Here is a 27,450-nt window from a genome sequence, read left to right as displayed (position 1 = left end):
GATGCATCAAGCTTTATTTGTAACCCTTGCAAGCTTATACATGTATTCAGCTGCAGAATGTAGTCTCGCCGCCAGGTGGCCAAAGAGTACACAACAGCTTTATTTACAGCCCTCGAAACCAGCCTTTTGACGATGAAATTATAAGTATTGCTGATAGAATACAAACACACACAACGTGAATACACATGTACAGCAACAACTTAGGAATGACGCCTAGCGGTTCTGTGGCTAACTACAGCTTCACGGCATAACAATGGTACAACCTGTTGGATCAAGGATATCTGACTACTGATGGAGCATTCATTGGTACGTCGACACTTCTGTGGCATATATACAATGTAGTTTCATTTCATAGTTTTACAACGGCTCTTGCCAGCCAGACATTTTCTACAACTACGCGTCTACATGTAATTGAACCTCTTGTATTAGTGCTTACAAAGGCCACGAAATTCATATCATACAAAATTGGAATTCTAGATTCCAATCATTCTTCTTCTTCTTTCGTGTCATCGGCCGTCGTTTCTGGTTCCGGGTCAGGTTGTTTTTCCGGTTCCGGGTCAGGTTGTTTTTCATCTTCAGTTTCTCCTTGCTTCGTTTCCCGTTCTTCCTCAGGAGCAGAAGCAGGAGGCTGTGTTAGGGGTTCTTGTGTGACCGGTGTCTGGTCACTTGTTTCTGGCCGGAGCACCTTGACCAGGTCTCTGATGGCCTTCCTGGACCCCGTGCTCGTTCCCAGGTACACGTTGCAACACACCTAGAATGACAAAATTTTGAAAAATATTGACACCGATGCAGTAAGCCGGTTCATGGTAAAGACTGCGCATGAGCAGCGAGATGCATTGTGGGTAAGTTGTTTAAGGTGAAGGCCCCTAACTTGTTAACAGTTATTGTCTAGACCATTTATTTATCTATTAATCTTTAGGGTGGTCCCTTAATTCAGTTAACATTGTAACTGATTTCCATGCTTAATACATGTCCGTGCTTTGTTTATATCTCAGGGGCCTTCATTTTGATATATTACCCACATTGTATCTCTCTGTGCATGCGCAGTTAAAACTGGGAATCGGCTTAAAAGACAAATGACGTAATTCTACATAAATTAGCCTGTTTATAAATATCTTATATATCTTTTTCACCAAAACCCTTCGTCTCTGTGCATCACTTAACCCCTGTGCAAGGATAACGGTAGCAGTTTTCAGCCAGTGATATGTGATTACTGTCAAAAGATTTGTTTAACCTTGTTTGACCTTCAGCAACTGTTGCAATGGCTCATTTTCTGATCGTTGTTTGGGTAGCCTTCTCAAAACTAACAATGCCATACAGTCCCGAATGGCAACAAAAATAAACGTTTTATGTATGTGAACCGCAAAGGTTGGACACCTTCAAACAATTTCTTCATTGTGTTTTCTTAATTTAGACCATTTTGGATCAGTAACGCTAACCTTCCTTTTGTATTCTGTTTTAGCGTTGTTTCGTATGTCATTGTAATATCTTCGTAAAGCCTTTGTTTGTTTGTTTTGTTTGTTTGTTTAAACCTTTATTTTTTCATGATAAGCTCAAATTGGCACGCAGGCCGCTTTTTATTGAGGTCATGAGGGAAGAGGTAAGGGTCAGATACAATGTAGCCTGAATGTATATATAGTTTTTGCTGGGCCGAGAGAACGCATGATTTGCCTTCTTTAAGTCTCTACACACAAAAAGCCGCCACTGTAAGCTAAAACAGTTTCGATACATATTAGCGAAAACGGTTGTATGATAGCTGTCGTACGGCCGTTACTAATACGACCGCCGCCTGTCGTCACGACAGCTTTTTATGCGTCTGATGTCGTACGACGCTTTCATATATGTCCTGTCATACGTCATTCTCAAAGTAGACGTACGACACCAATTCACAAAAACGGTTGTACGATAGCTGTCGTACGACCGTTACTAATACGACCGCCGCCTGTCGTCACGACAGCTTCTTATGCGTCTGGTGTGGTGCGAAGCTTTCATATAATGTCCTGTTGTACGTCATTCTCAAAGTAGGCTTACGACACCACTTCACAGCCGCGCGTTAAGTTTACTAGCTCCAAGATGCTTTTATTTCCAAGTTTACTATCAAGGCAATAACATCAAAAACCGTACCCGTCGCGAAACTTGTTCTGAAAAACAAAACAAACAACAAAACACCCAAATATTTCACCAACCTTCATGTTATCGAGAATCTTCGGGTTGCCTTTCCGAAGCTTGTCCATCTGCATTCGGTAAAAGTCCTGGGAGGTTCGGATGTAGTCGGAGCGGTAGCGCTTCTGCTGGTCATCATGGTACACTGTGTCCTTAAGCTCTTTCCTGTCACGGTAGAACCGGGCAATGATAACTCAACAGGACAAGTTTATGATCATGTAAATAATCGTTGCAAATTGGTATTAGATTGTTGCTGAAACAATAAAAGAATAGATTTATATATGACGTAATCTATTTACTCTGGGGACGAGGCAATTGGTCTTGTTTAGACTTAGTACTTTTAAAATATGTAAAAAAAATGATCAAACTATCACATTACTAGTATCCTATGGTGGTATTTGGCTAAAATGTGGAGGGTGGGCTACTTTTATCATTTTCTATGCCTCTTTAATATATATATAATCTCCACCCCAGTCTGGAATCTAGACTGTTGCCAGTACTACCTACAGAGGTCAGTTCCTCGACTCTAGGACCAACATGCATGGCCCGAGGAATGTCGGCTCCCCATGATCAGTGGGGCTAAGTTTCCTCGGGTAATCTCCAAGCGGTGCGTCGAAAATCGTATATGCTAGCCAGAGAAGCACCTACGGGGCGGACTGGAGCTTCTCTGGCTGACTGGAGCTTCTCTGGCTAGCATATACGATTTTCGGCGCTCCGTGGAGCCATGGTCTGCTTGAAGATTATCCTCGGGGGCATGGAGCTGAAGAGATGGCCTCTGCTGACCCTGTAAATTAAACAGTCTTGATCGATACAAAACATGGCGTTCCGTTTGTTGCACTAACCTGAGAGTGGCGACGTCAGCCCAGTCGATGATGCCCTTCCGGGTACTGATTGGAGGCTTGCGCAGTTTGACGACAGGGATCTTGGGGAGGTGCGTACTGCCTTCCTTCCGTGGCCGTTTGGACTTCTCCGGCCTGTAACAACACGTCAAGATTCCACAAAACGCCATCGACTTGTTACATGCCTACTCAACCAACCACAATGCTGTAAACCACTTTCCATGGCTACATATAGTACAGTCTTTCTATTTATTTCGTAACACTACAAAATACTGTCATAGAGTTTCTAAACGGACGTCCAGTTTAGACTGCAAGTTTTTTATTTGATGTACACTATACTTGTTCAACACAAGGCTTGCAAAAGGAATAACATTACAAGGCTCAAGTTGTTTGGTAGTCTCTAGTATATCTGTGTCCAGTCCCCTGTTGTTGATATCTAAATTTATCTACATCGGCTACATCTGTTATCTTGTAAAAGAAGAAGCGTTATATGCTCTTCTTTGTTTGTTTGTTTATGGGATACCAGTAGCTAAAGTGAATGAATGTTGTTGTTGTCTAACTGATAACGTACAGAACCGTACAATGTGTACAATTGTGAATGTGTGTTCGTATGCATACATGCTTTTTAAACGTTTTTTTAACCCATGGTTGCTAGCACCGACCCATAGTTTGACCCGTGACCAAGTGACTGTGTTTAAAAACGGTTTAGAGATTTCAAAGCATTCATATATGTTTACTTAAAACAATCCACAAATACAACGATTACGGCGGCACTCGTTCAAGATCTAAAGCATACATAAACTGTTTATATCTTACACCATGTATACAGCCTACATTTGAAGCTACAGTTAAGTTAAACGCTAACGACGTAGACGACAAACAAAACGAAATATGCTGTACTCACTCTCTCAGGTAATCCACGTACACCTTTGGGAGCGGCATGTTGTTGGGGACGCTCCCGCCTAGGCCACTGCGCTTTCCGTCGTTACCGCAAGAAACAATGGTACAGAAAACACCGTTCTAGAACAGCTTAGAGGACGTTCTATGCGTTCTATATTTACTGCAGACAAACGTTCTGTTCGAACGGTGTTCTAGAGCGGAGCGCCACTCCAGCGGTACGTCCGTATGTTTACAGTACCGTTACTATCCTCTTCGTTCCGCCTCGTGTTTTCGCGCATAAAACAGGTCAGCGCCGCTATTCTTCTTTCCTGTCTTCCTCTATAGTTTTGTCGTGTCAAGTTTTGTTTTTACTCGGCGATCGATTACGGCCGATTGTATTGCGTTACTAGGTCGACGCGCTCGAGTTGCAGCCGGTGCATAAAACAACGCTTTGATTTGTAACCTCTTTATATTGTACAATGTGCCACCCGAACCACTTAGAGTACTCTTTAGACCAGTTAAAATGTTTGTTGTTAATGGCTTTGATTTTCCGACAAGCGTGACCATTAGAAATACTGTTTGTAAAAGTTTCTGTGCGTAAAATCAATAATCGCATATATAACATACTTGTCTTTTTTGTTAATCATACACTGGTATCAATCATACTTGTTGATGATCCAAATTCATCGTAATATGTTACGATGTTCTTTCAACGATTTACAAGTTAAAGAATATGATCATTAAAATTACACCAATATCGGTACAACTTACTGTTTATAGATAAGTTACTGCAGACAAACAGAGAGAGACTTATAGTCTTATAGACACCTGCAGATAAACTTGAGAATTTCGGGGAGTTTGTTAAACCGGTTGTTAACTACAAAGGCTAATTTCTTCCATCTACGCTTAAATGTGTTGTCCGTGAAAATGGATTTATAGTGTTTTTTCATACAATCCGCGCGTGTGTGCTTGTCGGTACATGCTTCATACACACCTTGTACAATCAAGATAGATGTTTTATGTGTGCATATCTTGCTAAAAAATCGACCTTTTCGTAACCTAGGATGACTGTTAATCCACATGTAAAACTGGTATGATAAAAAGAACACGTAAATCAACCCCACAAAAGGTTGTATAGCCCGTTACCATGGCAACTGATCTAGTCACGTAACGCAACTTTCGTTGACAAATTGTAGATTAGATCCTGGGTAAACATCGTTTTGAAATTTCGACCCTAGCACCAATTGTTGATTTTTTATGAATATTTTTTCATTTCTATTATTAAGGTCTCATTCCTGTATTAAGGCTGTTCCATTAAAATACGCAACTTTATGACTGCAAAACCAGAAAACGAACAGCTGTTCTGGAGATGTTTTGCCTCCTGTTGTAAGCACACGTGTTCGTCACGCAGTAAAAAGAATCTCACCCGATGTTACAACGATTTATCGCATTTTAAACTGCAATGTAGCCATTATTCGCACGAGGCCGCTGTTGTACCGCCAGCGCCGATAGCGCCGATAGCCTTATGGAATCTCGCGAGATTACTACACGAGAATTGAATGAAGAACAGCTCATTTCATCAAAAGGATGAGTATAAACAGCTTATATGTTTTTAGATATTTTAATTTATAATATATCATCAAATATATCATTTTAAAGCTTAAATGTAGTTGTATGTATTTAAGACCTATATTTGTCGTATTATTATTTGTTTTGAACCATTTGTAGGAGTTTAAAATTTGTCGACTTACCTATTCTCTAATGGTATAGTCTGTTGTTGGCTGCGCGGCAACGAGCCAGACGACAACAACCAGAGATCGGGTGACGAGCGATCTGCAGTACTGAGATTATTTGGACGAATTATAGCAGTTTAAGGTGAGTTTATTCCGTAAGACATTGTAAATATTGGTCCCAAAACTATAGAGAACATCTAGAGCTACTTTTCGTTGCAAAACATGCAGGATTCTTTGTGTTATGGTCTGTTTTCTTGCTGTTTCTTTGATTCGCATACTCAAGTAACGTGGAAGATCCTGTAGCGTTGTAAAGACCAGAAATAGTCTTATGAGAAAGACTCTTTCAAACAGTGTATCAGAAAAAGAATTTCATTTAATGTATCAACAGTGTCCGTCCTATTAGTGAAACATGCCTACCCCATGGTCGCTGGTCACTAGTGTTTAGTGTATTATGAATAACGTTAAACTTTACAGTATGATGTAGAAAGTAACGTTAGTTGTTAAACTTAACGTTACATGTATTCACAAACTTGATAAGAAAAAAAGAAAGAAAAACGATAGAGGCAGGGCTAATAAATATTGTTGCTAAAATGCCCCTTGTTTAGTAGTTCTAAAGGGGCTGCACTAGAGATCTTTCAAACCTGTTTTTCAAAGTGACGGATTTATGTTACCGGCAAATTAATGTTAATGAAGGTTAATATTAGCCGGTAAAACTACCCTTCGGCATAACACACCAGCTTCGCAGGCACACGGGGCGCAGCAGCTAGTTATTAAGTATCTTACACTGAACGACCTGTCACACCTAACATTTGCACATCTAACCAAGGAGATCTAACTGTAAGAGTTGTTTACACTATCTAGTGAGAATGCTCCTACATGTACTTTATCAGGCAACGAGTTCCACTCTACGATAGTTCCCGGGAAAAACACATTTTTGAACACCTAAAGTCTGGGTTGATAACTCTCTGGTACCTGAAAGCATGGCTATGTCTTTTTGTTTTCTGAGCTGGTATTACATGTAGATAATCTAAGTAGTTGTCCACCAGTATTTAGTAGTGTGATACTATTTTCAACCCGAATTTTATTGTATGTTTGATCCAACTAAACCAAATCTCTTTATACCAATGCAGTTTCCTGTCAATCAACTGTCAGATACAACCGTCACCATGGCGATCGCTGTAGCCCAGCAGCGGCACATGTTCGGCATGGCGTCCACGGTCGCCAACAACATCAGCTACGTTGACGAGCAGACCGTGGTCTACCCCGCCGGGCTGCAGTGCATCCTGTACAACATCGACCAGAAGGTGCAACGCTTCATCCCAGCCTCCGACAAGAGCCAGGGTAGGTTACCAGGGGTCACAGGTCATGGGTGTGGGATCGTGTGGCGATGTAAGATGCAAGCTGATTGGCTGATAGCTTACCAGCGTCCTTTGCGGCTTTGCTCAAAATGAGCTGTACCGAACCCTCTGATTGACTGAAAGCTGTTTGGTGGTGACGTCGCCAGAACCGTGTTCAGGGGCTCAGAAGGGCAGGGCCGCTATGGGAGGTAACGAGCATATCGGGTCTGCTGGGAGGATGCCGATCTTGTGCCCTTGGGAAATGCACTTTACACGACTTTCCCAACATGCCAGAATGTTGGTCGTCAATTAGACCATGGGGATTAAAGGCAAGAAAGAAAGAAAGAAAGGGTTACGGTGGAGGGAATGAGAGAAGAAAAAATTGTACAGTTCTTGGTGGCAAATGTGCTTGAGATGTTGGCACATCGACAACCAAATCCGTAGTGTTGTTTTTTTTGCACACTTTTAGACAGATTAGCTGAAGAGGCATGGTGGGCGTCACTGCACTGCCAGGGAAGTTTGTGTTAAGTGCCTTTCTTGAGGGCACAACATAGTATGTAAATGTTAAAAATGTTAATTTTAGTGTAAAAACACAAGCTGAGAAATGATACTAGAATTCACATGGCTCAATTTTGGTTGCCAGTCCCCATTGATATGAAGGTCCAGTTTTTGATACACAATGTCTTCCCACTCCCCAGGTATGACCGCCATGGCCGTCAGCCCCAACAGAAGGTACGTTGCGATTGCGGAGAAGGGCGAGAAAGCCATGGTCACCATCTACGACCTGCACTCCTTGCGGAAACGGAAAGTCCTGACGTCTCCCGACGTCCAATCAGTAGAGTTTGTCAGTTTGGCGTTCTCCCCAGATTCCAAGTACCTGATAGCACAGGTAAGAACATGTTATGCAAATTGTGTAGCACTGTGTATAACTGTTATATGAGACCTAGTGTATAACTGTAGGAGGAGACCGAGAGAGGTCCCAGATGTAGTATGACCTAGAAACGAGGAGAGTCAAGATGTAGCCAGGTTCACGTTGAACCTTCACGTTGTGTGGGACCATTCCGTCCCGTAGCCAGAGCATATTAGTGCCTAAATTTTTAATAAGCTAGAGTACGCACAGTCTAGACTATGAGGCCAAGTCCATTGTCACACATGCATGTATCAAGGATTTTCTTTGGTGGGGTTCTTTTGGAGATTGTAGATTTTTGGGACAATGGAGCACTGAAGGTGCAAGCTGTATAGGGGTGTAGATCAGGGGCCATGCTCCCACAGAAAGTCTTGAAAATTCAACCCCCTGAAATGGCATTTTCTGCATTTTGGAGAGGATTTCAGGATAAGAAATGGAGATAACAGCGCTGTCAAGAGAGAATGCATTGATCATTCTTTTTGGCTACCTTCGAGTGTGTGTGGGTTCTTCCAACAGACACACACTGAGTGTCACACACGCACAAACACACATGGGCCTAAATTTCAGCTATGCAGAGACCTACATGTATAGCTTTGCAACCAAATATTGTCACAGTCCATCCATGTTTCCTTTTCATTCATTATATGAGAACCAATTGCCCTTTATTGAAGTTTTTGTGTGTTTTTCCTGACCAGGGCGGCCGTCCTGACTGGATCCTGGTGTACTGGACCTGGGAGAAGTCAAAGGTCATGGCTTTCACCAAGACAACCAACCAGACAGGGAACCCCATCTATCAGGTAGGGACATGGCACTTATTAACATAATAGTATCAACAGGTACATGTTCCAAAGCATTTGTATGAATCTTATGGAAAACGCATTATTATTGGAATGAGCAGAGCGGACTATGCTTCTGACTGTTCACAGCTTAAAGGTACATATCCAATATTTTGTAAAACACTTCTCTGATACACTACGGATCATAATCACCCCCAGCTGGAGTCTTCACATTTCGTTGAAAATGAAAAAATCTGAAGATTTATTCTAAAAATCTCAAGATTTTGTTATGAATCTTGAGATTTTATGAGAAAGGGTATCAAGATTTCTCCAGGATGTTTCAAAGTCTCTAGATTTTTTCATCGCATCTCAGGATGCTTTGAAAAATCTCAAGATACAAGATGTTGTGGTTTCCATAAAAAAGTTTTCATAAGATTCATACATTTTCGCTTCATGCTTTGTGTTTTTTTTTGTACGAATTTGATAGAATCTAGTATGCAAATGTTACTAATATATAACTAGGCGCCCCTGGTTACAAGACTGGTATAAACAGTGTAGAAAAGTTTAGACTCTGAGATATTTTGAGTGATATCAACACTTTAATGAAACAGTGCTTAGTATTGAACATTGAACTTTTTAAAATGTTTTTCCCAGGTGACCTTTAACCCCCAGGACAACACGCAGATCTGCGTGGTCGGAAACGGTATCTTCAAACTGTTCCGCTACAGCGAGGGCAACCTGAAACAGTTCGCCTTTCAGAAGACTGAGCCGCAGAACTACCTGTCACAGGTAGGGGGCGCTATTTGAGATATATGTCACTGTGTCTCAAATTGAATTGACCTTGAATATTCTAAAATTTTGACAATGCAAGTTGAGAAATTCTTTGCAATTTGACATTACAAAATACAGATTTGGAAAGTTCATCTGTGTTGGTACATTGTAGAAGTGACATTTCTTGAACAAAGGTGAACTGTAATTTCCAACACAAAAAATTGGACTTACCCAAATTTTTCTGACAAAGACTGCACTTGAAAATATGGGTAAGTCAGAGACTAAGTCCAATTCTTTGTATTGGAAATTACAATTCAACTTTCTTCCGGAAAATTAATGTTGTATTTCCAACTACAATACAATTTTGTTGCGTATGAAAAATCACCCCCAATGCCTCATTTAGAAGAATATATCCTTAGAAGTCAAAGACATTATGTCTGCATTCCCCAGGCATGGGTATCTGACGAACGCGTGATTGTGGGAACCGACAACGGCCGCCTGCTGCTGTTCGAGTCGGGCGAGATGAAGAGCGAGTTTGCCGTTTCCATGGGAACCAGGGAAGGAGACCGGTCCAGTCTCGGCAGCGTGACGGAAGGTTCGGGTGCGGCCAGCGGTCCCCCACAGATCACAGCCGTGGCCGCGTACTCCAAGGGCTTCGCCTGCGCGGGAGGGGCGGGGACCGTTCACATCTACGAGAAGACCGAAGATGCCAAGGACTTCTACAAGAAAACCAGAGAGATCAGGGTAAAGACTCTAACTCTAACTCAAACATTTTGTCATAACCATCTTTAGTAACTGTAAGATCTCTGTATATGAATGGCTAATAATATTTTCTTACATGTACTTATTTCTGCTGTAAGCAGTGGTGTACTATAAAAGGAGAGCTTGTGAATAAAATCAGTACTCCAAAATATTGCTAGACACTACTTAAAATTTAAGAGCAAATACTAAATGCATTGACATTCGTAGTGGTTCAATGTTCGCAGTTTTTGCTGTAACGTGTACTTAAAACCAACCCCAAAAATGCTAATTGTCCTGTCTTAACTGCCTGCCTACCACCTTGTTTCAACTGTAGACTCAAAACCACCGCAAACTCTTCATGTTCTCCCTATCGCAAAATCAAATTGCCGCAAACTTGAATGCAATTTTACAATACTTCCTCAGGACTCCTATTTTTTGGCTAGGCCTCAGGGCCTAGCCTGATAGTATATCATATGTCTGTTGGTTATACTTGTGTTTCATCCATTTTGATGACTACCGTATGTCTAAACTTCAGTTCTATCCTAACCCTGTCTGCCTCAGATACCCCATTTTCTCCCTATCGCAAAATCAAATCGCCGCACACTTGAATGCAATTTTACAGTACTTTAGTTTTTGCCTATGCCTCAGGGGCTAGCCTAATAGTATATCATATGTTTGTTGGTTATGCTTGTGTTTCATGCTTTTCAATGTCTAAACTTCAGTTCTATCTCAACCCTGTCTGCCTCAGATCCCCCATTTTCTCCCTATTGCAAAATCAAATCACCGGAAACTTGAATGCAATTTCCTAATTTTATTTGCCTATGCCTCAGGGGCTAGCCTAATAGTATATCATATGTCTGGTTGTTATGCTTGTGTTTAATCCTAACCTTGTCTTCCTCAGATTCCGCAGGACCAGCACAGTACTGACCCCAGCCGTGCGGAGGCCCAGGAAGTCCGCTGTCTGACGGTCAGTCCATCAGAGGAGACCCTGGTGGCCAGTACTGACCAGAACCAGCTGTACCACATCTCTCTGTCCAGCGCCGACATTGGCAAGGTAGGAATGCCTCACATGACAGTTAACTGACTCAATTTCCAACACAAGAATTTGGACTTTAGACTGGTCAACTTCGGTCCTTATCGAGGAATGAACAATCCACCGTCTCTGTGATGTCGCGTTATGCAGATAGAACACGTGACTCGGTGAGCAGTGGATCATATTTAAAGTGACGGTGATGATTGTGCACAATTGTACTTGTCTGGAGATTAATTTTGTTTTACAAATGAAACAAATTGATTATTTTGCCCCTACATCTGACCGAGCTATGACAGAGAGTGAGTGAGTGAGTAAGTGAGTGAGTGAGTGAGTGAAATGCAAATGGCATGAGGAAAAGCCAAGATTCTGATCCACCGAATTCTCCACAGGGGGACTTTGCCAAGTTCGAGGTCCTGTCGCAGTCCTTCCACCACGGCAGCGTCACCGGTACCGACGTCTGCATCCGCAAACCTCTCATCGCGACCGCCTCACTCGACAGGTCCATCCGCATCTGGAACTATGAAACCAAGTATGTGAATACGTTCCCATCCTTTGTTATTTAAGTCTATCCCTTGCTTAATGTCAAAATTGAGTAATTTGATCATACTGATTTGAACGCTACCAACAGTACAAGATACATGCAAAGATTGAGAAAATGGCAGTTAAAATTGCTTTTAAGTGTACCAAATAGACCATAAGATATACTGTAACTAAATACCTTTAAGTTGGTGGGGACTTGATTTCACAGTAGGGAGAAAATGGAGTATTCGTGATGCTTTGAGGTTAAAGCAAGTGTGGGAAGACAGATCAAACATATGCATATTCAGTGGTTTTAAGTTTGCAGTGAAAAAGTTGCTGCGAAAACCATGAACTTTACACCATTGTAAAACTTATTTACATTAGTCCACTAAAAAAGTGATACTCCCAATTGCCATTTTCAACTTGTAGATGGGGAAAATAGAGCAAAGTAAAGACTAGTTTTCACCTAACCTGTGGGTTCGTGTGGCGCAACGGCAGAGCTTTCGGCTCAGAACCAAGTGGTCCCGGGTTTGAATCCTGTCATATGATTTGTCACCGATCTTGTGCCCTTGGGAAAGGCACTTAACACGACTTTCCTCACTCCACCCAGGTGTAAATGGGTACCTGACTTCGGTTTGGGAAGGTTGTATTGAGGTCACCTGGTGTCGCCGAATGGCAGCTGCCCAGACCCTTGCGACAGTTCCACAAAGTGCAAGTGTGGATGAAATATGTATATGTTGTGTATTATGTGAAACCTGTAAACCCTGCATCAATTCAGCGCTAGGAAGGCTGCCATTGCGGGTAATTTCTGACCAATAAAAACCATTATTATTATTTACCACCACTTTTTCCCCAGTTCTTTGGAGCTGTATAAGGAGTTCCAGGAGGAAGCCTACAGCATCGCGCTGCACCCGTCCGGCCTGTACATCCTGGTTGGCTTCAGCGATAAACTGCGCCTGATGAACCTCCTGATCGACGACATCAGAACGTTCAAGGAGTTCACCATCAGGGGGTGTAGGGAGGTGAGATATACATTTATGTCATAGCTGGGCGGCCAAAACGTTCAATACGGGTGTTCCGCATTGTGTGATAATTTACCGTGACACGTGTGTTCTACTTTTGTCACACAGGCTTCCATAGTATACATGTATATCTAGAATGTATTTCGAGTGCACCGAGTGCGCTGCTGTCAAAAATTTGAATACTGGATTCCAGGCTTTTAGCTAGGGATGCGTCCAAACGTCAATTGGACGCATGATACTAAAATAACAAAGGAAATTGGAGGCCCTCGTTGGAATTGCGGCTGTTACAAATTTTTGTTCCAAGACACCAACTTTTCTTAACTTCAGGAGCATTTTGCATTGAATTGCATGTTCCCTCGGATGGGCATGATACGATTAAGATGCAACACGTTGTATCCTTCATCACCCTCGGTCCCGGCCCTCCCGCGGGTCTCACAATGTTATAACTCTCAAGCATTAGAGTTTTTCTAATATACATCTACAAATGTAGAACTTTGGAGGATGTTGAAGTTGAAATAGAAATTGCACCTAAAGGATTGGAATTTTAGATACTTTTAGGTTCTCAAAAAAATCATTGTCAGTGCAGTGTAGGAAGGGCTTTCACTGCCTTCCGCATACGTACCTTTCACCATGGTACATAATTCCACCACCCTGAAAAAATGCGTCCAAACAGATCTCCAACCCTACGTCAACTATGTACAATGCACTCCAGTAAAATGTATATCTAAACTGTCTGTGCATACCTTTTTTTCAAAGTGGTAGATTTATATAACCTGGCGGATTAATGTTCTTGGAACTTGATTATTCCTGAAGCAATGGTAAAAAACTTTGTATGTTTAATAGTTTTTTGTTAGATACTTACACTGCAACTGAATCTGTCCTTCAGTGCTGCTTCAGTAATGGCGGCCACATGTTCGCGGCGGTCCACGGGAACGTGATCCAGATCTACTCCTCCTCGACCTTCGAGAACATCAACAACCTGAAGGGACACAACGGCAAGGTGAGACCCACTGTCTTAAGACATGAAAAGCCAAGCCACTAAAATTCACCAAAATGCATTTAACTCTTTCCCTAGATTTACATAGCGTGCAATAAATTGTGTAGGGGTGAGGTCTGAAGACCTAGACCAACTAATGGCAGACTGTGACGCCTGGAGGGAGAGAGCAACCTTAGTCCAGGCAAGCCGCCCGATATGATGATGATGATGATGATATTTACATATTCATCCCAGTACCCAATGTGACTTCCTGTCCATGGTGCTGAACTCCATGTTATGATGATAATTCCATTGAGTGATGTTGCCTAGAATGGGAAAATTCCTAGCAATCTCTTTCATTGTTCAATTCTGAGCTTTTTCTCTGCGTAGGTTGCCTAGAAGGGAAAGATTCCCAGCATTGTCTTTCATTGTTCAATTCTGAGCCTTTTCTCTGCGTAGGTTGCCTAGAAGGGGAAAATTCCCAGCAGTACAGTGTCTTTCTATAACACTTTGTGTTTGCTTGCAAATGTTTCCTTTCTAGTTTAACTCCGAGCTGTTTCTCTGCGTAGGTTCGCTGCGTGAAGTGGAGCCAGGACGACAACAAGCTGGTGTCCTGCGGGATCGACGGCGCCGTGTACGAGTGGGACACGCGGACGGGACACCGCGACGGGGAGAGCGTCCTGAAGTCCTGCAGCTACACGGGCGTGGCCATCTCTCCCGACGGCAAGACAACGTACGCTGTCGGGTCCGACAAGACGATCAAAGAGATAGCAGACTCACAGGTAGGAATCACTGAATGTTAGCTGCATATAAGGAATAGTAGAATCCACATTAAATTGCAAACTATGCTTAAAGACGTTGAACTAAATGAAGAACACCAAATGCAAGGATCAATTCAGCAGAGTAAATCTCTTTTTGTTCTGTCTACCATCTACCAAGTGGGTTATTTAATGACAATTCAGTCTCCAAAACATCCAAGAGTAATTTCTGACTCTTATCCAGTCGTTAAGATTGAATTGTCTTTGAATATTGTTTACCTGAAAGTCTAAGGCCATACCATTTTAATTTCTTGGTTAACGGAATTTTAAAAAAATGCTAGATTGGAAAATCAACAGGAAAACAGAATCTCAGAGGAAAGTTTGTACTTTGGTGCACACAATTTCAGGGTCAGGTGCAAATTTTCACCCCAGCCTTCTGTTTTCATGATTTTTTTGTTGCTAAAATTAAGAAAAAAATCCGTTAACCAAAAAATTAAATTGGTGTGGCCTAACCTTCCTACATGTTGTAAACTAAAGTGGCTTCCATTGTCTCCTCGTCTGCTGGTTGGCTGTCCAAAAAGTTGACCCAGCAAGCTCTTTGACCAACCACTGTATAACTTGCTTTCTCAATTTGACACGTTTTTCTTTAATGACAATTTTGCTATATTTCCACAGATCCTCAGAGATGTTGACGCTGCCGACATGATGCTGACGCAGGTCGCCATGTCGCACTCTGGCCGCATGCTTTTTGCCGGCACGTCCAACGGTACGCTGCGCTCACTCAAGTTCCCCCTGACTGTACCCGGCGAATGGCAGGAATACCAGGCACACAGCTCACCCATCACCAAGGTAACCGACCGGTCCATTTTCTTCTTTGATTCTGAGATGTAGTTTTTTTTTTTAGAAATTAAAGTTGATTGCATGAAATTTATTTGTGCTGGTAAAAGACATATCAATTGGTAAAATTGATACACTGTACATTGGATACAATAGTGCATAAGGCTTATGTTTGGAACGTCATGTTTGGAAGGTTCTGCTGAAAAATGCTTTCTGGCCAGAAAGCTGTTTTTTTTATTTCAAAATTTATTCAGACCTTTGTGATCTTTGTAGTGCCTAGTGGCTCATAGGGCAGCAGGTTTCTCTGCTGTTTTAGTAGCAGCCCGACGGTATATTTTTACAAGGAGGTTGCTAGCCCTTCCTCAAAATGCTCTACGCACCTCCTCGATCACGGGACCCCCATTTTATGTCCCTTGCAAAAGACGGGTCAGCCCAAACCGAGATGTCCTGACCCAGGATTGAACCGGGGCCTCCCAGTTAGCATCTTATTGGAACCAGGAGCTCAACTGTGAGGCTGCCACCAGTTGAGCAATAGGAGTAAACCTTCAAGTTTTTTCTTCAATGTCCTTCACTCAAATTTTCTTTCTTTGCTTTCTATCCCCCAGATGCACATCACCTACGATGATCAGTACCTGATCACTGCCTCTGACGACGCCTGCATCATGATCTGGAAGATTACAGACAAGGAGGGGCGTGGTCTGAAGGGGAACAAGGAGATCACGTACGCGGAGGAGATTCTCATCACCAAGTCCGACCTGGAGGAAAAGGTAACGTCTTTTGATCTGAATTCCTGCATGGCACTAAAGTAAGCGGTGTCTCTCTGGAATGCACCAAATTTTCGCCATTTTTCCGTCACAGTCACACGGATGTGTGGCGTACGACTAAAATAGGTGACCTCCACAAACAAAATGGCAGCACTCAACTGTCACATCCTCAGTTTTGTTGGAAATCACATCGGTTGATACCACTGAATTAAAAACCAAACGTACAATGGTTCAACAATCCTACCACTGTGCCACTCTTTCAATGAACACAACACTGTGAAGTACATTCAGCTACAAAAAGTGGGAAAATTGGACTTGAATTCACAAAAATGCATTACTCTTTCCCTCTATTTACATATTCATCCCAGTACATGTACCCAATGTGAGTCATGTCCATGGTGCTGAACTCCCAACTGTACAATGATTAAAATTCATCAAAACGAGATTTGCAGTAATTGCGCTGCTGTGCATCACTTTGCACTGATTTACGCATTCTTGACATTGCATATCTTTGGAAACAAATTGGTACTGATTAGTGCCTGTTTGAGCAACTTTGCAAAAGTCTTTTGCAATTTGGCACAGTTTGGTGAGATACCAACTTTACGTTTAAAAGCCTTACATCAATTCAAAAGAGTCCATCCAAATCCAATTCTAAAGTCTTGTCTTGTCTACTTCTGATATTTGTATTCATCTTTCTGGAAAGTTTTAAAAGAGTTTGTAGATGAGATATTTTACTAATAATATGTTATATCATCTTTAAGAACCAAGTGATGGCAGAGCTGAAGACTCGTGTGGAGGAACTCAAGATGGAGAACGAGTACCAGCTGCGTCTTAAAGACATGAACTACAATGAGAAGATCAAGGAGCTGACGGAGAAGTTCATCCAGGAGATGGAGTCCCTTAAGACTAAGAACCAAGTCTTGAAGGCTGACAAAGATAAGGAGGAGGCCAAACACGAGGAAGAGCTTGCTGAGGTCATGGAGAAACACAGCAAGGAGATGCAGGACTTAGGTGGGCGTAGGATGTTTGTTTGTTTGTTTGTTTTAGGCTACATCAAGTAATTTTTATGGATGATGTCCGCGTGCGCATTGATTTTGGTGTGTTCCCAGAAAACCCCCCAAGAAATTCCGCTTCCTGTAACTTGGAGTTCCTTTTTGATACAATATGTTTATCTGCAGGCCTGCAAAATCAATGGGATATGGAAAGAAACAGGACAGGACAACAAATGCTGTTCAACTTCAACTGATTTATTCAAATTATTGCTAACATGTGTAGTCAACTATCATATTTCAAATCCAGGCATCTTGTTTTTTTCCGGCCCTTCTTGTTTGTTTTTTTGCGCTCTCGCATTAGATTTAGGGTCTCCAAAGGACGTCATCCATAAAAATTACTTTGTGTAGCCTTAGGATGTGTTGGGAAACTGAGACCACCATCTCTTTTGCAGTAATTTGTTTCTTTGTTTAGAGACTTGTAGTGCCTAGTGACACATACAATGTAGGTCAGCAAGTTTCCTTGCTGTTTCTGTAGTAGGGTATATTTTTACACGAACAGGGTCCAGGGGTTGCCAGCCCTCCCTCTTGAACATGCTCGAGGCATCTCCTCTAAACACGCTCAGGAGCTCCATTTAACATGTATGTCCCTTCCTAAAGATGGGTGCAGCCCCAACTGAGATGTCCTAACCCGGGATTGAACCGGCGTCTCCCAGTTAGCAACTAATTAGAAACAGGAGCTCAACTGTGAGGCTACTACGTCAAGCTATAGGGACATCCCTTTCTCTGAATCAGATGTGCGTGTAGATAAATGTAATACTGAAACCCCTCTGCCCCCCTCCCCACAGAATCTACCAGTAACCAGAAGCTGATTGACATAAATTCTCTTTCCTTCAGAAGTTAAAGAAAGTGATCTAGTCCCCTCTAGCAGGCCTCTACTGATGTAGATGAATGTAATATTGAAACCCCTCTGCCCCCCTCCCCCACAGAATCTGCCAATAACCAGAAGCTGATTTGTAGAGTATTAAGAAGCATCAACAGATACCAACATTGACATATTAGTCTCTTTCCTTCAGAAGTTATAGGCTGTGACATACCCCTTTACTGATGTACATGAATGTAATACTGAAACTCCTCTGCCCCCCCCCCCCCTCCCCCACAGAATCTGCCAATAACCAGAAGCTGATGCTAGAGTATGAGAAGTACCAGGAGCTGCAGGCCAAGTCTCAGAAGATGCAGGAGGACTACGAGCGGCAGCTGCAGGAGATGGAGGAGAGCAAGGAACAGGCCCTGGAGGAACTCACCGAGTACTACGAGACAAAACTGCAGGAGAAGACGGCTCAGCTTGAACAGGTATTTACTAAGGATATAGAGCTAAAATCTTCTAAACTCTAGGTATGTGAGAGGAACTCACCGAGTACTATGAGACAAAGCTACTTGAAAAATCTGCTCAACTGGAACAGGTACAGGGCGATAGAGTAAATCTGTAAATATCAGTCATAGGAACTCACTAGGAGACAAAACTACAGGAGAAAACAGGTAAGGGATGGAGTTGACTTGTAAAGCTAGAATCCTCTGAGTTAGAGCTAGAAACTCTGTAAATATCTGTCAGAGGAACTCACCGAGTGCTGCAAAACAAAACTACAGGTCCTGGAGAAAACAGCCTAGCACAAACAGGTAGGGGATGGAGTTGCCATAATTCTTTAATTCAACGTTAAGCGTTTGTTGGTAAGTTCTTCCTGAAGTAAAATTAGTTGCTTTAATGAATGAAAGACCTTTATTGTGCATTCATGCCCCGCGGGGCTAGTTACAGGTCGTCTAACTTAACACATGGAACATACAAGGACATAATACAACAATACAAGCTGTAAACATATAGTGTAGACAAAACGTGTTATTAAACTAAGCTAGTCCAGTAGAGTCGACTTCTTCTCGCTTCTTTGTACATGTGTAAATATATGAGCAGACAATATTTCTTATACAAGGATTATCCAGGCGTAATAAATATTTGAATTTGTCTGTTGCATTAAGATATTCGAAATATGGGAATTTTTCTTTAATAAGGTTAAAAAATATACTTCTTTCGCTATCGTATAATTCTACGTCGCATATTATTTGTTATCCTAGATTCATCATTAAGCGTTAATTGACAAATTCTTCATATTGAGTATTCAAACTCCCGTTTACCCCAAAATCAGTGCCCAGTTGTTTTGCTGTTTGCACCCTAGTTTTGCCAGACCCCCCATGAATACAGTGGAATAATCCAAAGAACTTTCCGAAACATTTTGCAAGAACAAGACCGTTAAGCGTATTATGCCAGGATCCCCCATGCAGGCCCTCATTTTGCTACAGTAACTGTACAATTGTTAAAACTGCCATGACATTGTAGGAAGTTTGACCTTGAGATGTCTTCATTTCCTCCAGTCCAATGACGAGTCGCGCCAGCAGATGCGGGAGTACGAGGAGACCAAGAAGCAGATCGAGGAAGACGCGGACCGCGAGATCCTGGACATCAAGAACAAGTACGAGAGAAAGCTACGCGATGAGAAGGAGGCCAACCTGCGTCTGAAGGGAGAGACGGGGATCATGAGGAAGAAGGTTGGTGTTACCAGGTCTCCTTTAGTATTACCCTAGCAAACCTTAGACTGATTGTGGACCATGGCCCTCCGTATTCCTAAAGTGAGTCCTGTGAACTTAAGATGGACTCACTCTGGGAGGAGAGCTTAATGACCATGACTGAACTGCTCCACCCTTGGACTCACTTGAGACCCATCAGAGCTGTCACCCAGCTCCCAAGCCCAGAGTCTGGCCAGGGAGTTCCCTTGTGGGTAGCTGGAGTTGTGTCTGCATTAGTTATGCCAGATTTACCATGTAATTGAGATCACCAGCTCCAGCCACATAGGCTGTTTACACCATGATTGATGGTTCAGTGCATTGTATTCTTCCAAAACTCACAAACACCAGTTGTTGTCTTTTACAGCGGTGAATTTCTTACCACTTATTACATTGTCGTACATGTACTGTACCTAACTAACTAAGTTTTAGTTTCCAAGTTACACAATCTCTCCCTGTCAGGGGGATGACCTCTGGGAGGGCTGCTTTCTTAATCGATAATCAGGCTGTCTATTAATCACCATGGTCTATCTGCTGTCCTCATCAGGTCAAGTGCAACATCTATGTCCCCCTAAAGACAAACTATAATGGATACTTGACAGTGGCATAGTACTATCATTGCAAGTCTCTGACTCAGTCCTTGTGAATATTAACTAATGCAGACACAACTCCAGCTACCCACAAGGGAACTCCCTGGCCAGACTCTGGGCTTGGGAGCTGGGTGACAAAAAATATTTGTGGTGTTCAAATCTATATCACTTTCATGTGTACCAGCAATTCACAGTTGAATCAGTGCAGTAACAATAATTATGGCTCTACAAAGAGTGAGGCACTATATACAAATGTACTAGCAAGGAGGTTGATACTAGTAAAGCCTTTGTTCCAACATGTAGTTCATTCTGCAACAGAAATCTGCAGACTTGAGAACAAATTGAACATAAAAAATGGAATTGCATGGAACCTGAGCCTGCCATCTGTAGTTTTGTCTTCAGACTTGGGCCATGCATGTCTAATTGATTGATACCCATGATGAACCACTGAGATACACAGTTTTCTGTCTGTATGCTTGGTCAGCTTCCAGCTATGGTGATAAGTGACCAGTGGACTCACTGATGACTGAACGTTGACACACTCTAGACTTGGGCCTTGGGGGAGAAGTCAGCTATCATGCATGTCTAATTGATTTATACCCATGATGAACCCCTGAGGTAGGCAGTTTCCTATATCTGTGTGCTGGGTCTGCTTCCAGCTATGGTGATTAATGACCCTGGACTCACTGATGACTGAAGATTGACTCACTATCCGAATTGGTGTGAAGGACTCACTCTAGACCATGGTCCACCAAATTTCACGCTAAAAGTGCTCAGATAGGGCAAAAGGGGTAGACTTAATCCGGGATTAAGTCCCCCTCTGGCCATACTAAGTTCACTTTCAGCCCACCGTGCTTCTACTATAAGACAAAGGTTTGGTCTAAGACAACACTCTAAAGGACTTTAAAGATTAACATTGCACTAAGAAATTGGTAATAGTTTCATTTTGGTCTTCTTTGGACTGTATTTGAATGTTACAAATTCATACTACAAAACTAAAATAAAATCTGCCCCTGCAGTTCAAAAATAGTCACTAGGGGGACCAAACCTATGCTATACTACACACCACTAATAGACTCTCTCTCCTAAGAGCTATCTACCACTCAAAAATCATGTCATGTCCAAAACACGAGATATCAAAACCAAAAGTTCTGTCATGGAATTCTGCCAGGGGGACCATATAATCTACGTATTGACTTCTTGAGTTATGCTGTTCACAAACAAACAAACAAACATACAAACAAACACACACACAAAAACATTTCTACCTTCTTGACAAAGTTGATAAAAGTAACACATCATGTCCCCCACAGTTCACAAGTCTGCAGAGAGACATAGACGAGCTCAAGTCTGAGATCGAGCGGCTCAAGAACGAGAACGCCAAACTGCAGTCTGTCATCAAGTCCCTGGAGAAGGACATCTTCGGGCTGAAGAAGGAGATTCAGGAGAGAGACGAGACCATCCAAGACAAGGTACTGTTTGCTGTTTAGTTTAGTTTAGTTTAGTTTAGTTTAGTTAATTTACATGTAGTTTAGTTAAGTTTAGTTTAGTTTAGCTTAATTTAGTTTAGTTTAGTTTTATTCAGTTTAGTTTAATTCAGTTTTGTTTAGTTTAGTTTAATTCAGTTTAGTTTAGTTTAGTTTAGTTTTATTCAGTTTAGTATAATTCAGTTTAGTTTAGTTTAGTTTAATTCAGTTTAGTTTATAGTTTAGTTTTATTCAGTTTAGTATAATTCGGTTTAGTTTAGTTTAGTTTAATTCAGTTTAGTTTAGTTTTGTTTTCTTCTTGTTTGACTCCAAAGGAAAGCATGTTTTTTTAACAAACTTTGGCTAATTTCTTAGGTCTATTTTTGGCTGTAACAGTCAATTTTCTGGCGTGTTTCTTGACCTTGTTTAATTTGTTCTTACAGGAAAAGAGAATCTATGACCTGAAGAAGAAGAACCAGGAGCTGGAGAAGTTCAAGTTCGTGCTGGACTACAAGATCAAGGAGCTCAAGAAGCAGATCGAGCCTCGAGAGAACGACATCAAGGCCATGAAGGAACAGATCCAGGAGGTGAGAAAAAAGTGAAATTGATATCGCTGTCATTGGTCATCCGAAATAACCTAATTAACTAACCCTGTGGCCTTTTCATTCGGAGACATCCGTAACACCGGAGAGCACGGTTGGGGCCGACCCTTCAGTATGGGTATAGGAAGGGTGATTAGAAGGGGATTAGAAAGTTAGCTCTGGATTTTCCCAAAGATAGACAAGAACTGCCCATCTGCGGGGACTCGGCTCTCCCAGCGCGACTTCGGCACTGTCCCATAACTTATGTGCAGGATGAACCGATGATTGCGCAGTGTGGATAGTAAACTGAAGAACCATAAAATATTTCTTCCACTGGTTGTGATAGATATTCAAGACAGACATAATGTACAGTATTTTCAGGTTCATTGTACCAGGGAAATTCCCCTAGCTCTTTTCGACAAGCACAATATACTAAGGACTGCGACCCTTTCTGGTAGCGTGCCTGTCGTGTGAGTGACACAGCCAGATTCGAAGTCACAGCCATACTTTCTTGTTCCAGGGTAGCTAACCACTGGACTACGCACGCTACAAAATGGTACATATGTAGTGATTCCCTCGTTTGTTGTTGTTTTTCCTCACTCCTTAAATGTTTGTTTGTTTATGTTTACAGATGGAGAGCGAGTTGGAGCGTTTCCACAAACAGAACACCCAGCTGGAGTTGAACATCACCGAGCTGCGACAGAAGCTGAAGGCCACAGACAAGGAGATGCACCAAGAGAGACAGAGGGTTCGTACATTAACCTTCTCCCTGCTGCCTGAGTCTGTAACCATAGGCAATCAGGTGCTACTCAGTGTGCTAAAGCCGGCGTCACAATTCATTCGAGCGTCGGCCGAATTTTGTAGATCGCCAGAAGCTCGCCGAGTTTTAAAATCACTCGAGCGTCGACCGTATTTTCCGATGAAAATTTCGGGTGACGTCCGTCGAACACAAGAAAGAAAATTATATTAGAATTGCAACAGTACAATACACATAAGACACAGACAGCTATTGCTGGTGTCGTGACCCACACACATAATATACCCATTTTTACACCTGGGTGGAGTGGGGAAAGTCGTGTAAAGTGCCTTTTTCCCAAGGGCACATGATCGGTTGCATCAGGGGATCCAAACCGGGGACCGCTGGGTTCTGAGCGAAAAACCCTGCCGTTATGCCACACGTCGCCATTTTTACTCTAAACGTCTTGTAAGGCCACCTGTCAATGCAGACTTGATTAAAGGTAAATCACTTTCCCCCTACAGGTGCGTGACGTAGAGGCGATGAACCGTCGCTTCAAGACCGACCTGCACAACTGTGTGGCGTACATCCAGGACCCCAAGATGCTGAAGGAGTCCATTAAACAGCTGTACGCTACGTACGTACAGGACGACACGGTAAGGGCACGCTTCCTCTGTATCTTTAGTAGTTAGACTTTTCGTGGACAAACCACATGTACAGGTGTAACGGCCAGATGAGTAGAGTTGCATTCAGTAGGTCGTGAGTTTGATCCCCGACCAAGTCATACCAAAGACTTGAAAAACGGTACATACGGTACTGCTTTCTTTGCATTTGGGAAAGAGTGTGGAAGTTGAACATACACCACTACCAGTACTTAAGCCCCCTGCTGTAATCATTACGCAAAGTCGTGTGGCCCAAGGGCTATTTAGACAGAGATGGGCACTGCTCTATGCACCATCTGGTGAGGGAAGGACTTCCATGGACAATGATATAATCTGAAGTAAATGTGAAACTGATTCAACGTTTTATCATAATTCTGTCCTTTGTTAAATAACCACCTTTGTACCAATAACGTTTTTGATAAGAATAAATCCTTAATCTCTATCCCCTACCTTAAGCTTACATGTGATTTGCTGTGTATTTAGACTCAAATATATAGTGATGATTTGAGCGTGTTGTCTCTGCATTTGTTTACAATAGTGAGTGTCTGTTTTCTCTCCTTGCTGCGTAATAAAAGGAAGTGCGTCCGTCCCAGAAGGTAGGAGTTTGGGCCGTGTGAGTGTGGAAGTGCTGCACAATCCACTGTGTGCCAATCATTATGTCACGTCCAAATGCAAGACTTGTGCCACTCACAATGTCACCCAATGCAAAAAGTGTGCCACCCACAATGTCACCCAATTCAAGATTTGTGCCACTCATAATGTCACCCAATGCAAGATTAGTGCCACTCATAATGTCACTCAAGTACACTGAGTGCCCAATTATAATATCACCCAAAACCACTGCCAGTCTTACATGTAGTGTCATATTGTCACTCAAGTACACCCAATCTTAATGTCACTCAACACAAGTGCCAAAATATATAATAATTATGTCACTCAACACAAGAGCCAATCATAATGTCACCCAATGCAAGATGCACTTATAGTGTCACTCATCATGTCACTCAAGAACACTCCCCAATCATATTGTCACTCAAGAACACTGCCCAATCATAATGTCACTCAAGAACACTGTCCAATCATAATGTCACTCAAGAACACTGCCCAATCGTAGCGTGTATTGCACTGTTGCAATTCCAATAAAATCCTAAAATACCACTCAAGAACACTGAGTGCCCAATCATAATGTAATTCCAAACCACTGCCTATCTTATTAATGTCACTCCACACCTATGATAATGTCACCTACGACCTGTGCCAACCATCATAATCTTGCTCAAGAAAAGTGTCAACCATTGTTATCACACACCACATAATTCCACCACCCATGCATGTAGGCTTTACAGATTGAACCAATCATCCAGCGTGCTTACCAACTGTTATCTATCACGGACATTTGCACGTTTTTACGCTGCTTTATCCACCATAAGTGTGATGAAAGGCATGTTCACAGTGCTCTGATGTATTCAGAAGCCCATCCACTCCCACTCCCCAAAAGTACCTGCAAAAATAACTAGAATTCTGACTTCCAAACTGCACACAATACTATACCATTAGGCTCGCTCCTGAGGCCTTGCCAAAAAACTTTTCCCCAGGTTGAAATAATTGTATGCTAAAAATCGTTCCTCATGGTTTGACCTGTCTGACTTCAGATCGAGTCTGCGAGCGTGGACGCTGACATCCAGAAGGAGTACGCCCGACAGCGCGAGCACCTGGAGCGCAGCGTGGCCTCGCTCAGGAAGAAGCTGTCCAAGGACACGGAGATCCACCGCGCCGACAACGTCCGGATCATGCAGGTACGTCGTCCACCTTTTGTCTGAGTCCTTTACATGCAGTCTTGCTTCTTGCAGTCTTGAAAATGATGTTTGGAGAAGCGCTAAGCATCTTTTTGAGAACGTGTCAGATCGGCCCTGAATCATAAAAAAAACTACGAACCGAGTCCTTATGTGGGGATTTGTTGTAGCTCACATAAAACTACTGTAAATGGAAATTTTTGCAATGGTTTAATGTTTGTAGTTTTTGCAGTAACCTCTTCACCATGAACTTAAAACCTGTGACCACAAAAATCCTTGTTCTGTCTTCTGCCTGCCGTAACCTTCTTTCAACCCCAAATTAAAAACCACCGCGAACACTCCATTTTCTCCCTACGTCAAAATTAGATCCCTACAAACTGAAAAGCATACAAATCTAACATAGGTATTTTTTTTGCGTTTTTTTCCAGGGAATGAAATGTCCGGACTACTATGCAGGATTGAAAAAATTGTAGTGCAAGGTTGAGTTTTTTTCCTCAAAAGGAGAAACTGCTATATATAAATTATAATAATAATTGATATTTCTTATTTTATGGCATTGTCTCATTGACACCTGAAAATAGTTTGACAAGCAATGGTATTGTAATCAGAGTAACAAAATGAATAAGACACAAATGCTAACATTTAACGTTACCCCTTCTTAATCCTAAATGACATTGACATCTTCTTTCCCCTTTAGGAGAATGTGCTGCTGATTAAGGAAATCAATGACCTGCGACGTGAGTTGAAGATTGCGAGGACACAGGTCCATGACCTTGAGGCCACCCTGGGCATCAACAAACAGAAACAGAAGAAGGAGATCCCAGATACAGCAGGTAAGGCTGAAGGGCTGGGGTGCAGGGGCGTGTGATTTTGTCATTGAGGAATTTTTTGGGGCTCCGTGTGTGAGTGAAAGGGGAAGTTTTGAAATACATTACCTTCGTCAAGGTTCGTTTTTGGGTGCATGTGTCTGTGAACAGCATAACTCAATTAGTCATGGATGGATCTTTATGATATTTGGTGTGTTGGTAGGGGTTGGCCAAAAGGAAGGAACAATTAGATTTCGGGCCCCCTAGCGGCTTTCTATGATACTGCAGCGGAATTTCTGGTTCTGATATCTCGTGTTTAGGTTTCTATTGAATTTGTTACACTTCATACAGAGTCGGCTGTGTGTAAAGAATTATGAGTCACAATTGGTAAGATCTCACCACAACGTTTTAAGTCTCATCCCAACGTTTTCTTCCACTCAGCAACCTTCACCACTGTGAGCAGCGCCCAGAGCATGGGGCGGACACAGCGGGCCAACGACGACCTGAATCGCATCATCGAGATGCAGAAATCCGAGATCAAGAAGCTCCGCTTCCAAGTCAAGGACTTGGAGGAAAAGGTCAACTACAGGCCGGGGTCGGGGAGCAAAGTTCAACTCCCACCAATGGGAGCCGTGGTAGAGAAATTGTAGAATCCAGGGTCAGGGGGTAAAGTTCAACTTCCACCAATGGGAGCTGTAAGGGAGGAATTATTGTAAATCGCACAAAGTTACACGGAAATATTTCAGCCTTAAAATTGAGTTTTGAGCGATTTATCTGGCTACTTTGTATATACTGTATTACGATTTTATGTTCAATTTTGGGTTCTATTTGTAAAGAGTTGGTGAACTTGAAGTTTCCAAGAAATATTCTATATACAGTTATATTTGCAGTGTTTTACCATGTAAAGGGGGTTGAAGATATATATAGACACATGTGATTGAATTCTGTCTAGTTGTAGTATAAAGAAAACTCCGACAGTGAATTCTTGTAATGAAATTTTGTATTATTACATTCATCATTCTGAAATAAAATGAATTCCATACAACAAAATAGGATTTCAGCACAAAAATGTTGTGATGTGTTTTGTAAATGCAGTTTCAAATTGATACTATATTGTTCTCACCATTTTAATTTAGTACCTTTCATTACTTTACAGTGA

At 42.2% G+C, this 27,450-nt stretch overlaps 2 protein-coding genes across 3 annotated transcripts; one reads left to right on the top strand and one right to left on the bottom strand.

The window, feature by feature from the left end:
* On the bottom strand, positions 1–4,039 carry LOC136445307 (uncharacterized). The gene is made up of 4 exons (XM_066443237.1): positions 3,907–4,039; positions 3,006–3,137; positions 2,187–2,328; positions 1–751 (listed from the first exon to the last, which is right to left on the bottom strand). The coding sequence occupies exons 1-4, from the start codon at positions 3,942–3,944 to the stop codon at positions 485–487; spliced, it is 579 nt and encodes a 192-aa protein (XP_066299334.1). The 5' UTR covers positions 3,945–4,039; the 3' UTR covers positions 1–484.
* A 1,604-nt stretch (positions 4,040–5,643) lies between these two features.
* LOC136445282 (cilia- and flagella-associated protein 57-like) lies at positions 5,644–27,341 on the top strand. Of its 2 annotated transcripts, XM_066443198.1 has the most exons (24): positions 5,644–5,756; positions 6,745–6,955; positions 7,650–7,840; positions 8,554–8,655; positions 9,289–9,423; positions 9,856–10,149; positions 11,048–11,200; positions 11,569–11,708; positions 12,555–12,720; positions 13,607–13,720; positions 14,266–14,478; positions 15,130–15,303; positions 15,897–16,058; positions 16,817–17,066; positions 18,207–18,397; positions 19,469–19,642; positions 21,561–21,719; positions 22,157–22,300; positions 22,926–23,042; positions 23,555–23,686; positions 24,268–24,288; positions 25,345–25,488; positions 26,183–26,318; positions 26,733–27,341. In XM_066443198.1, the coding sequence occupies exons 2-24, from the start codon at positions 6,781–6,783 to the stop codon at positions 26,939–26,941; spliced, it is 3,696 nt and encodes a 1,231-aa protein (XP_066299295.1). In that variant the 5' UTR covers positions 5,644–5,756; positions 6,745–6,780; the 3' UTR covers positions 26,942–27,341. The 2 variants fall into 2 exon arrangements, with proteins under 2 accessions (XP_066299295.1, XP_066299296.1); XM_066443199.1 differs by lacking the exon at positions 24,268–24,288.
* The last annotated feature ends 109 nt before the right edge of the window (positions 27,342–27,450 follow it).

Source organism: Branchiostoma lanceolatum, chromosome 11, assembly GCF_035083965.1.
Source record: "Branchiostoma lanceolatum isolate klBraLanc5 chromosome 11, klBraLanc5.hap2, whole genome shotgun sequence".
NCBI classification, from domain to species: domain Eukaryota; kingdom Metazoa; phylum Chordata; class Leptocardii; order Amphioxiformes; family Branchiostomatidae; genus Branchiostoma; species Branchiostoma lanceolatum.
Note: the sequence above shows the minus strand (reverse complement) of the source record. Positions and strands in the feature narration are given on the sequence as shown.

Bases quoted from the DNA above. Each gene is read 5' to 3' on its own strand.
- LOC136445307 (XM_066443237.1), bottom strand. From the start codon at position 3,944: ATGCCGCTCCCAAAGGTGTACGTGGATTACCTGAGAGA. The intron at 2,329-3,005 runs GTTAGTGCAACA...CTACCGTGACAG, and splicing joins GCTGACGTCGCCACTCTCAG to GAAAGAGCTTAAGGACACAG. The intron at 752-2,186 runs GTTGGTGAAATA...TTGTCATTCTAG, and splicing joins AGATTCTCGATAACATGAAG to GTGTGTTGCAACGTGTACCT.
- LOC136445282 (XM_066443198.1), top strand. From the start codon at position 6,781: ATGGCGATCGCTGTAGCCCAGCAGCGGCACATGTTCGGCATGGCGTCC. The intron at 6,956-7,649 runs GTAGGTTACCAG...CCCACTCCCCAG, and splicing joins AGCCTCCGACAAGAGCCAGG to GTATGACCGCCATGGCCGTC. The intron at 10,150-11,047 runs GTAAAGACTCTA...TGTCTTCCTCAG, and splicing joins AGAAAACCAGAGAGATCAGG to ATTCCGCAGGACCAGCACAG.